Source organism: Gorilla gorilla, chromosome 19, assembly GCF_029281585.2.
Source record: "Gorilla gorilla gorilla isolate KB3781 chromosome 19, NHGRI_mGorGor1-v2.1_pri, whole genome shotgun sequence".
Lineage (NCBI taxonomy): Eukaryota > Metazoa > Chordata > Mammalia > Primates > Hominidae > Gorilla > Gorilla gorilla.
Genome location: NC_073243.2, coordinates 38633756 through 38646548, shown reverse-complemented (window position 1 = coordinate 38646548; position 12793 = coordinate 38633756). Strand labels below are relative to the sequence as shown.

Genomic DNA, 12793 nt, shown 5'->3' with positions numbered 1-12793 from the left:
CTTGAACAGAATATAATTGATCAAACTAATTAATTCATAATTGCGATTCTCCTGTTTTACAGAACTGGCCCTAAGTGAAGTTATGAAATAGGCATTTTATCTTAAATTTTTATTTCACTTATTTTTATTGTTTTCTTGGTACTCGCTAGTTACAACAAGTCTTAAACTTTGTCCCCCATTCTTTGCAATGCACTTCTCTCCCATCTTAACATCCTCTACCCAGGTACCCATTTTAACATTTTAGCAAGGTCCAGGTTGTGAGATCATTCAGTGCTCCCCTGTGTGTCTTTCATAATCTTAATTCATCACTGACCTCATCTTAAAGCAGGCTAAAAAATAATTTCAGTCAGTTAATAACTGATAGTTAAGAATCCCAGTGTTGTTACATGTTTTAAAATGTTGATTAGGGCTTGGCTGAAAAGTAGTTTCAGTTGCATCTTATACCATGTAGACTATAAATAAGCATTCATGTTTATGTCAGATATGAATATAAACATCGATATGTGTATTTTTAAAAATTTAACATAAATATCTTACACATACCTCCCCTTTGTTAAGTGCCAATGTAGATTACTTTCTCTGCCTATGAATTAATTGAACTCTTGTGCTCACAAAAAAAAAAAAAAAACGCTTAAAATGATTTTTTGAAAAATATTGGGCTGTTTTTAAATATTAACTTGAACACTGATGTAGTCTGATGTACTTCCTGGGGGCAGTTTTATCACTGGACAATGATGAACTTTGTTGAGTACCACACATACACAGCATTGTTGCTTTGCCACCTTGTCGAATCTTTTTAGATCTTGTACTGACTATAAATAGTTACCTTTGCTCCTCTGGGAAAACAGGAATAACTCTGACTTTATATAATTTTGGACCTTCAGTTTTTCATATGCATTTTAAGTTTCTAATGTACATACTTCTTCAGTTAATATAGTTTGAACTTATGCTCTTCTTCCGTGTATTGTTATTAAATTTTCTAGTTTCAAATAATTAAAACAAGGTAACTATTTGGTTATATGGATTTATGTTTAATTCTAGAATTTTCCTTTTGCTTGTAGTTTTTTGTTTTCTTCTTATTCATCTGAACTTGTAGAGCAGAGTAGGAACTTCAGTTCCTTTCTCACTGATTTGCCTGGGTGTGTGATAATTGAAAATTTACTTGAAACCCAGTCAGATTCTGAGTCTAGAAAGTCCATCACCAGACTTTTCACCCAAATCTCTACTTTATTCTGCTGTAACAGCACCACTAGAGAGCACAGATAAAGTTCCTTTTGCTTCATGGCTACAAAGTCAGTGGATTTTCTTTACTGATGAACTTGTTACAATTAATAGCTCCAGTGTTGCTCAGAAGGCATTCCAGAGATTGCATTGTAAAGCTGAAAATACTTTTAGGTTTCCCAATGCTTTGGATGGGATTTCTTCCGACAGCTGCATCTCTGAGGATCACAGTGACCTTTGCCTAATATTAGATGTTTTGAAAATCTACCTGCAGAAGCAGCTAACAGTGCTGCTGCTATTTCTTCTACATCATCATTATTGCTTCTAGATTCTAGATTAGTTTCCACTTTTGTTCAGATAAAGAATGGTATGACAAGCATGCTTTGTCTATTTGCTTTAGTTAATGTCTGAGGGCAGATATAGAGTAGCCCTTATCGCCTATTTTTTTTATACTTCACAGGTCAATTTATATTTCTTGAAACACTGCTTCTAATAGAAATTTGTAGCACTGATCTCCACCCCACCACCAGCAAAAAATAAAACACAGGACACTGAAGAAAGTAAACAATTGCAGTTATCTCCTTCAGAAGCTTCTAGAGGCAGTGCCTAATTGACCTATGCAGATATAATATAGATTCATTTATAAACAATGGTGTTAATAAGTATTGTTACCAGCTTTTCTCGAAAAGCAAATTTTGAACTGAACTTAATACTTCTACCAGGCTTGGTTTGAGTCAATCTAAACGCCATTTGGGCAGACCACTTGATCAGTAATAAATGCCTCTGCTGTGTAAACTCTCTCACAAGTTTGAAATAACATAGGCTAGTGCTAGTTTCATTGATGATGAACATATCTTTAAAGTAGATATGTAATACACAGGGAAGTGTTATGGGCTTCAGATTTTGGTGCACATTTCTTCCAGGGTACAGCTTCAAGTGTGAGTGCAGCATGAAAGAACTGGTACTGACTGGAAAAAGACAGTGGCCTCAGAATCTAAGCTCGATTTACTAGCTTTTTTGTTTTCCTTAAGCCACCTGAACAGCGTTTGCATCTTTTATCTCTTATTATGGTTGCTTTCTAAGTGATTCCCTATGTCCCATGCATGTACAACTTTTAATCCGTGTGACTACCTTTTTCTTTAGGTCTCTTCCTACTACCTCTATGCGCCTTCCTTTCATGCCTCCTTGATTCCTCCATTGATGATTAAAGGCCTTTAGCTTTGCAGTTTATTTCCCCGTGTGTATACTTAGGCCCACTTATATATTTTTAATTTTGTACATCTTTAAACTTTAAAAACATGCTGAATATGTTTCTTCCCACCCATTATATTTTTCAGTCTCTGAATTATAGCCTGTATTTTAGTGTGAGCCAAAGGGCTTTGAAAATCATTTAAGTTAATTTATTAATGATTATTAAACATGATTTTAAAGAGGGTTTAAACCTATTTACTTCCCTTTTTTTACTCCTTCTTTGATTATGCTAATACATTTGTGACTTTTGATGATGTATACATGACATTTATCCAGTAATTCACATTGTGATGAGATTAAGAATACTGATATTTCTGATTTGTAAAATTAGCAAATGGCATTGAAAAACTCAACACTAAATTTATATAGGACTTAGGAACAAGTTAAGATATTATTTTGAACACTTACCAAAGTTAATTGTAATGATTTGGGGAATTTTTTTTAGTAAACTAACAGAATATCTGATTATCTCAAATAATGTACCCCCCAAAATGTTACAATGTGGTTCAACTTAAAAGGCAAATTTAACAATTTTAATTAAGGTAAGTATTTTATTTAGAGTTTACAATATTATTCTGGAGGCACAGCTTCAAAGGCTTGGTCTCGAATTACTATCTGTAAAATAGATGTATTGGCAATAAACAAATGACCTTTGGCCTTAAATTGATTTGTTCTCATCAGCTAATGTATCAGATTTAATTTTTATATGTATAGATAATTGAAACAGGAATAAAATTTATATGTGTCAGTTATTGAAAGGTTAACTTTTTTTCAGGAATATTACTGGTCACTTCAAAATAAAGCATATTTGATAGATTCCCAATATTTCAACATCTATAATTACATCTAAAAAAAGAGCCTCCTGAAAAATGAGCTTTGATTACCAAAAGTTTCTTTATAATAGAATGTCTTTATGTAAGGATTGCTACATACTAATGATTTTCTTCAAATTCTCTTTTCCCCCTCAACCAGCCAGGCCCACAACTCCTCTTTCTGTAGGCACCATTGTCCCACCTCCGAGGCCTGCTTCCAGACCAAAGCTTACTTCAGGCAAACTCAGTGGGATTAATGAAATAGTATGTACTCAGGTTTTTTAAAAATTATATAACTGTTTTGATTTAAGATGCAAATGCTATTTTTCTATATGCCCTTTTACAGTTAATTGCTTGAAGTTTTCTACCCATGTCCTCACAGTATAGAAAAACTTTCCCAGCTAATGCTTCCTTTGCTCTTCCTTGTTACCACAGTGATCATACCTGTGAGACACGACATTGTCCAGGAGGAAAGAGATTTCCTGAGAAAGTTGGCACATTATAAAAATACCATTCAGTATCCATTGTCTCACAATAAAGAAGTGGTTTTCATATAATTCTACTTAAAGTCAAATGTTAAGGAAATAAATGGTGGCTTGTTCTTAGACCTTAAAAGTATACTGCAAGGAGGATTATGGAAGGCATCTAGCTCAGCATTTAAAATTTTACACATAAGGAAACTGGAGTCCACATCATCCAGTTGACTTATAAAAGTACATGCATGGGTGGGAAAGCATTGGTTTTTAAAAGTCATCAGATAGAGAAAATCTATAGACTCTATTCAGTGAGGCTCTCCCAGTCTATTTGCCTTTGATCTGGTTTGCTTTGCTTCGTCTTCTACACTAATTGCCAGTTTAACTACCAGAATTAAATTTCTAAGTCCAGTTTAATCTTTTTTCCCTTGATACACATTTCCAGTGGTTTCTCAGTCTGTGTGGTTGACTGTTTTAGCTGAATGTACAAGAGTCTTTATAAAGCTGCCTCAACAACCTACATTACCAGACTAACTGTCCATCTTTCTCCCCTTTTCAACCTAGGTTCTAGCCACTTGAAACTTTTCAGGGTTCCTTAAACACATCATGGTCTTTTACATGTCCATGTCTTCTTCCTGTGCTGTATCTCAAATGCCCCTCAGTTTTCTCTGTCACAAATTGACTTCTTTCTTTAAGACCTAGCTAAACATCACCACCTAGGCAAAACCCTCTTTGATCATTCCTTTACTTCTCTTCCTTATACCCAGATACTTCGCTTATATTTTTGTTAGTTCATATATCACCTTGTATGTACTTTTTGTGTGTGTGTTACCCTTACTGGGCTATGCCTTCGTCAGTCTCATGTCCTCAGTACTTTGCATGATGCCTGTTGGGTGGTACACAGTTATGAAATCTTCAGTGAATATATTGAAAAGCTTTGGCACCAAGTATTGAAATGGTGATATCTTTCTTTTCCGAATGAACAGACTTAGTGGAAGTAAAATAAAAGACTAGGTACAAGCTGCCAAGGAGAAGGTTATTATTTAAGTAATATAGAAATTACTACATTTTAAAATACTTCATTCTCTTTTTTAAATCGTTATGACTAGAACTTTGAGTACATTTTAATAAATTGATTTTTTTTCCTGATTGTAAAAAGAGTAAATGATCGTGTTATAAAATTTGGAAAACAGAGAAAGCAGAGAAGGAAAATTATAAATTTCCTCTGTATTTCACCACCCAAAGATAACCACTGTTAACATTTTTTGGAATGCATAAGTGTTTATCCAGAGGCAGTAAAATATAGTTAAAAGTACAAGCTTATTAGCCACGTATTAGCTGAGCAACATTAAACAGTTATTTAATCAGAGTTTAGTTGCCTCATGGATAAAATATGTGTAATGATATTAGGTTGTGAGACTTAAATGAGTTAATACATGTAAAACAGAATATTGTTGAATGCAAATAGTTGCTCAAAAATTATTAATCGTATAGGCATATTTTTAAATAAAAAGTCATACTTTACATATTTCTAATTTGTTTTCTACTTGCAAATATCTTTCTATATCATGAATTATTCTTTGATTATAATTTTATTTATAGAATTAGGGGATACAAGTGCAGATTTCTTACATGTATATATTGCATACTGGCAGAATCTGGGCTTTTGGTGTACCCATTAACTGAGTAGTGAATATTGTACCCAACAGGTAATTTTTCTACCCTTACCCTTTTCCCATCCTCCCACCTTTTGTAGTCTTCACTCTCTGTTATTCCACTGTATATGTCCATGTGTAACCTTTGTTTAGCTCCCACTTATAAGTGAGAACATGAGGTATTTGACTTTCTGTTTCTGAGTTATTTCACTCAGGATAATGGCCTCCAGTTCTATCCATGTTGCTGAATGAATTATTCTTATTTCATAGTCTTCAAGCTTCTTTAAAGTGATAGAATCTTTTGCCAAATAACTTTAAATTGTAAGTATTAATATATTAAAATAAAGTGGGACTCATAGTTGAATCCTTCACATCATCCCCATATCACCATACACTACCCTCTCCCCATCCTTGAGAGCCTTCTAGAAACCACCCTCTGAGCTTCAGGGAGCACTGTTTTAAGTGGCTACAGAGTATTTCAATATGTGAGTGCTCTGTCTTCTACACTGTTGTCGGAATTAAATTTCTAAACGTTTTCAGAAATTTATTTGACATTTAGTTCCATGTTTTTGTTATTATAAACAATGTCTTAATGACTATCCTTACGGTTTCTTAGCATTCCTTTTTAATAAAAAATTTTAAAAATGCAATTTATGAACTAAACTGTATGTACATTTTTAAGACTCTTGATAATTATTTCTGTGTCACCCACCGGAGAGAGTATGTTGATTTAAATTTTCTCCAGCTGTACATTGGAGTGCCTTTTCTTTTTTTTTTTTTTTTTTTTGCATGCTCATATGTGCATTTTTCTGGAGAGAGCTCATAGCTTTCACCAGATGCTCAAAGGAGTCTATAACCACATCCTCCCTACCCACTGAAAGAACCACTCATTGTTCTAGAGCAGGGGCACCCAACGTGCAGTACCAGATCAGTAGCATTAGCATCACCAGGGAATTTGGTAGAAATAGTTTCTCTGGCTTCACCCCAGGCAAATTGGAAATTCAGGGGAGGGGCCAAGCAACTGTGTATTATTAACAAGCCCTCCATGCGATTCTGATGCCTGCTAATGTTTCAGAAACATTGTTTTAAAGCAATGCGGTCCAATAGAAATATAATATAAGCAACATATAATTTAAAGTTTTCTAGTAGCCACATAGAAAAACAATGGAATTCATTGTAATATATTTTATCTGCCATATAAAAATATTATTTTAACACATTCAATATGAAAATTAATGAGATTTTACATTCCTTTTGTGTGTATGCTGTGTCTTCAAAATTTGCTCTGTATGTTATAGCACATCTCAATTTGGACTAGTCACATTTCACGTGCTATTGGCCACTGTAGTAGATAGCATAATTCTAAAATTAGAGAAAACCACTTGAGAAAAGAGCTGTTTTTGCCTTTTCCTAAAAAAAATTAAAAAGGCAGTCACATTATGTTGGCCTAGAGGTTATGTTGCCATATGAGAAATGTCCCACAGTAGTTGATCTCAAGACTTTTTCCAAGCTTGTAAGTTTCAGACTAGCTGTTGATCAGTATCTGTTCACCCCCATGTCCTGCACCACCTTGGTCTGCATATATTCACAGCTGCATTTTTAGCATCCTGCTGAGTTTTTTCAACCTATTGTCCATCATAATGAGTCACCAAAAAGCTGTACTCTGGAAAAAATAGTTAAATGGGTAGGGGGTTACAAATTGTAAAACACTTTTTGCAGTAAAATGACAGTTTTATTAAAATGTTTATCTCTAAGTTTATATTCATGCAATGAAGAATTGACTACTGTATGAATGCAAGTAGGGTTTTGTTTTTGCCTTTTTTTCATGTTCCTCAAATAACTGAGGACAGTTATCTTTCTTGTTCACAGCTTTGTGTCTAGTACCTAATCCAGGGTCAGACACATAGTAGGCACTAAATAAATATCTATTTGCCTAATACTTTTATAAGCAGGAAAAGGTTTTTGTTTTTTTTTAAATGAAGACAAATACGCCTATTTTTTAAGAAAGCAAAACACCTCAGGAAGTGTTGCTACTGAATTATTGGTACAGTTAGGAATTTGGAAGGAAAAGAATCTGTTCACCAAAGTAAAAGATAAATGAATTGGAGTTATATTTTTTATATTTGTTTTATGTTTAATTAGAATATTGGGAAGACAACAGAATTGAGTCTCTCAAACCTTTGTATGGAGTGAGTTTTCTCAGTGAGGAAGCATTACAAGGAATTACTGGGGAAAATGTGAACAGATTTGTAAACACCAAAAGTGTAAAGGACAAGCAATATTTAAGGAGGAAAATATTTGCAAGAAAATAAGGCAAAGGCTTAGTGAAAGCTCAGATAATACTAAAACCTCCCCAAATTACATCAACCCATTCATAAAAGTGAAGGTTTTATTATTTTCTAAATTAGCTAGAAAAAATTTTTAATCCCTTTTTCTTCTTCTGTGACTCATCCATTTGTTTCTGGCAAGGGTGTAGAGAAATAATTTTCTTATATTTATAGTCAGGTAAAGTGAATAACCCTTTTGGGAAGCAGTTTGGGAAGAACGTTTATACTGTTTAAACTAATTTAACTTCTGAGAATCTGTCTTAAACATACTTTTTTAAATACAGAAAAAATTTTATGCACAAAGACCTTTTTTACAGCATTATTTCAAAATAATCTTTTCAGGCTTTAGTATGTTCTTAAAAATGATATGATATATGGCATCTCTGATACTAAGTTACAAGAAACTCACACAGTAGATTTGGTTTGGTATGTTAAATTTACCTCATACTTAAAAATCTTCTCTAACAAGAGAGGTATTGTTTTAGCATTTTGATAAATAACTTTTTGTTTTTAAGCCCAGGCCATTCAGCCCACCTGTAACTTCCAACACCAGCCCACCTCCTGCTGCACCATTAGCCCGGGCAGAAAGTTCTTCTTCTATCTCATCATCTGCTTCATTGAGTGCTGCCAATACTCCAACAGTAGGTAAGTGATTATCATCAATTACATGTGAAATGTAGTGTACAAAGTATATGTATGCTGAATATGTATATATTTTTAAATGGGCTAATGAAGAATTTAACATTATAAATTTTGTTTTTCTGGAAACACACCTGGAATTTATTAAACTGTCCATGCTTTGCTTTTCTGTTTCACAGTCTATGTTATCTGGATAGAAGAATTTTAACTGTGGTTAGCACCGTTAAGAATGAGTTAAATTTATAAATTGCTGATCAATATAAATAGTTGAAGGCAAAACAAAATGCAGTTCTTCTGTGAACTGATAGTTGCATTTCTAAGAAAGTTTATGTTTTAAAAACAATAGTGTTTGGAAAACGATTGAATGAAAGAAAACAATTTGTGCTTGCAGCGAATTATATTTTTCCACAAGAATTTCAAGACTTAAAAATAGCTCTTAGGGAAGTGGTCCCCAACCTTTGGCACCAGGGACTGGTTTTGTGGAAGACAATTTTTCCATGGACTGGGGTCAAGAGGATGGTTTCAGGATGATTCAAGTGCGTTACATTTATTGTGCACTTTATTATTATTACATTGTAATATATAATGAAATAATTATATAACTCACCATAGTGTAGAATCAGTGTGAGCCCTGAGCTTTTTGTCTTGCAACTAGTCAGTCCCATCTGGGGGTGATGGGAGACAATGGCAGATCATCAGGCATTAGATTCTCATAAGAGTGCGCAACCTAGATCCCTCACATGCACAGTTCACAATAGGGTTCTTGCTCCTATGAGAGTCTAATGCCGCTGCCGATCTGACTGGAGGCAGAGCTCAGGCTGTAATTTGAGTGATGGGGTGGGGGGCGGTTTACTTTAAATACAGATGACATTCACATTCACATTCTCCTCCTTCTGTGCAGCTGGGTACTAGACTGTGGCCTGGGGGTTGAGGATCCATGAAGCATAGCTATACGAACCTAAACCTCACCAAACAAATTCAGTATTTTACTACATCTAGACTTTGCCCAAGAGTTTTTTTGTCATCATTTCTACTCAGTTTTTTCTACAAATTCTTACTACCTTTTTCACCCATTGTTAGGATAATAAAGCACAAAGCCACTTAGACAAAGCAGCTGTGTTGCAGGACATACAACTTCTCATAAAAATTATAACTGTACTTATTGCTGCTGGTTTAAGTAGTGATGGGTTTATTCTTGATAATGCAAATCACTGATTTTCACTAACCGAGCACTAATTCAGTAATGGTCAAAGTGTGGTCCTTGGTCCTGCAGCATCTGCATTACCTGGGTGCTTCTTAGAAATGCAGACTTTTAAAATCAGAAACCCTGGGAGTGGAACTAGCAGTCGTTTGATAGGCATTCCAGGTGATTCTGATGCATGCTAAGTTTGATAACCACAGCCCTAATTAAGCTGATTTAATTCCAGTTGATTTGTCAAGGCTCACATAGGAGAAATGCAACTAGGGTGTGGCCATTGTAAAAAGACGATAAGTAATATAGGCTAGAATGAAATATAAAATGGCTTGATTTCTAAATGTCTAAACATGATGTCACCATCTTATTACCTTTGTGAACACAGCATTTTTCCCATCTTTTAATTTTATATAAACTGAATATGTCTAATAAGTTTGCCCTTTGGTTTAATGAATACTTCATTTTTATTTTTTGTTTGTGTGGTTTTAATTTTTTCCCACAGAATCTGTATTTTAGTCCTAAAAAACCTAACTGGGACCTACTAGAAAGCAGGCAGGTGGTCTGGGTAACCTTATTTTCGCTTTAGGTTTTTTTTTTTTTTTTTCCAGTTATCTTTAGATTATTCAGGAGGTTTTTTGTTTGTGATGGAAACTTTAATTTCTATTGAATTGGTACATATTAGTTTATGGTTTGAGACATTGCTGGCAATAGGACAACCAAAAGCAGGTGACAGTGATAATACAGGCAAGGCAGGTTGTATGTGAATTTTATACAACAAAGATTTTAAAAATCTACCTAAAAAGTTCTCTTTCTTTGCCATGATTTTTCAGCGCTGTGTGGATTTAAGTTTCTGATTCTCCTTGTTTCTTGAAAATGTTTTCTTTTTCTGCATTATTTTGTTTTATTTAAATACAATAGAAGATGATAATTTGATTGGGACACACACTGAAATTGAAAAGCACTGTGAGACGTCACCAGGTATTGTATCAGAAGCAAATGTATGTGTTGACTAATGGTCCTTAAGTGTATCTAAAATATTTCGTTATCCAACTTTTCCTTTTCCAGAATTGTATGATGTCTCAGAAATCAAGAATTATGCTAAGATTAACTATTTCAGTTTTGTGCTAATTCCATCAAATTGCTGTACAGGATCCATTATATCAAATCCCCAACTTGCTGAATAGGATCCATTATATCAAATCCCCAACTATAAAAACACAATATTTTTGCATTTTCTTCTCTGCTTTCCTCAACTCAGCTTTAAGAAATGTCAATAAATCTTAATTCTAAAGCTATCCAAATCAGGTAAGAAGTCATCCAAAAAGAACTAAAAGGAATATGTCAGTTAAAAAAAACCCTCTAATACCTAAATTAGTAGAGCAAAGGCTGTCATATACGAAAACCATACAGATGAAGTTAGAAGCATGGAGATGATAGGAGATAGTAGGGAGTGGGTGTCTGTGTTTTATTTCTGAGCGGAAAGGAATTCTACATAAATATCCATCGATTGTTATAAGAAGGTACCCTATACCTGTTATGTACCTCAAGTTTATAAGCTCTCTACATTTTCAAAACATAAAATTATCTAAATATGTAACAAACCAAAATTAGAAACCACAATCTACCCTTATTAAGAGAATAAATTTTTATTTCTAAGAAATTATTTATTTGGAATAATACAGTATAGTTTTAGACTTTTTAAAAGACTATTTAAGTACATATTTCCTATTCATTTTTTGAAGTATCCATGTGCAATATGATCTTGAAAGAAAAACAAAAATAGAAAATACGAAAGGGAATATGCCAACTGTTAAGTGGGTTTTGAGTTTTTCTTCAACTTTCCAATACTTTTCTCTGCTTGCCAATGTTTCAGTAATGGCATAATTTACAGGGAAGCTAGGCATAATAATTTACAGAGTCGTGTTATGTGCCCAGATTAGATTGTTGAAAAGAATATTTATGCAGGTTTCTTTTAATTTTTAGTGTCAAAGCAGTAGTAGACATTAATGTTACCATTGACTTTATATAAATATTCATTTGTGTGAGTTACTCAAGAGACATTTTTTTTTTTAATGAGACAGGGTCTCACTCCATTGTCCAGACTGAAATTCAGGGATGTGATCATAGCTCACTATAAGCTCAAATTCCTGGGTTCAAGCAGTCCTCCCACCTCAGCCTCCCAAAGTACTGGAATTACAGGCGTGAGCCAGTACACCTGGTCAGGGAATATATTAATTTCATATTTAAGAGAGTATAATTTTAATAAAATAGTATTACAATAACAGATGTTGGTGAGGATGTGGAGAAACTGGAAGGCTTGTGCACTGTTCGTGAGAATGTAAAATGGTACAGCTGCTGTGGAAAACAGTATGATTGTTCCTCGGAAAATGAAAAATGGAATTTACATATGATCCAGCAATTTTACTTCTGGGTATATACCCAAAAGAATTGAAAGCAGGACCTCAAAGAGATAGTTGTTTACCCCTGTTCATAGCAGCACTGTTCACAGCAGCCAAAAGGTAGAAGCAAGCCATGTCCATTGTTGGATGAATGGATGAGCAAAATGTGGTATATGCATACAATAGAATATTATTCAGCCTTAAAAGGGAAGGAAATTTTAACATGCTGTGATAACATGGATGAACCTTGAAGACATTGTGCTAAGTTAAATACTGTATGCTTCCACTTATATGAGGTACTTAAAGAGTAGTCAAACTCATAGAGACAGCAAGTAGAATGGTGGTTGCCAGGGGCTGGGGAAACTGGTGGGAGTTGTTGTTTCATGGGTATAGGGTTTCCGTTTTATAAGACGAACAGAGTTATGGAGATGGATGATAGTGATTGTTGCACAGCGTTATGAATATATTTCATACTGGTGAACTGTATGCTTAAGAATGATTAAGATGGTAAATTTTATGTTAAGTTTATTTTACTACAGTTACAAAATTGGAGAGAAAAGATTATTACAGCCTTTGTCTTTTTCAGAAAATATGTTTTCCTGAATTTCTGATGACCCTCTTGTTTAGAACAATATATTAGGGAAAAAAGTGGATTGAACTAAGTTAGATTTACATTGAAGCTTTCCAGTGTACAAACATATATTTTTATATTTATAATCAGTAAATTTATACTTAATCAGCTTTTTTTCACTTGATATTTTCTTGCATCCCAAAACTAATGACACTTGATCAGGCCACTAGCTTTCACCTAACTGCTCTCA

The 12793-nt window shown here is 34.0% G+C and overlaps 1 protein-coding gene across 1 annotated transcript in view; it reads left to right on the top strand.

The window, feature by feature from the left end:
• The window catches only part of FCHO2 (FCH and mu domain containing endocytic adaptor 2), a 134284-nt gene that overhangs the window by 104180 nt on the left and 17311 nt on the right, over nt 1–12793 (top strand). Inside the window, exons 18-19 of the mRNA XM_055367023.2 lie at nt 3445–3548; nt 8255–8384. Of these exons, the coding sequence (XP_055222998.1) occupies nt 3445–3548; nt 8255–8384 (234 nt within the window). The remainder of the gene's footprint in view (nt 1–3444; nt 3549–8254; nt 8385–12793) is intronic.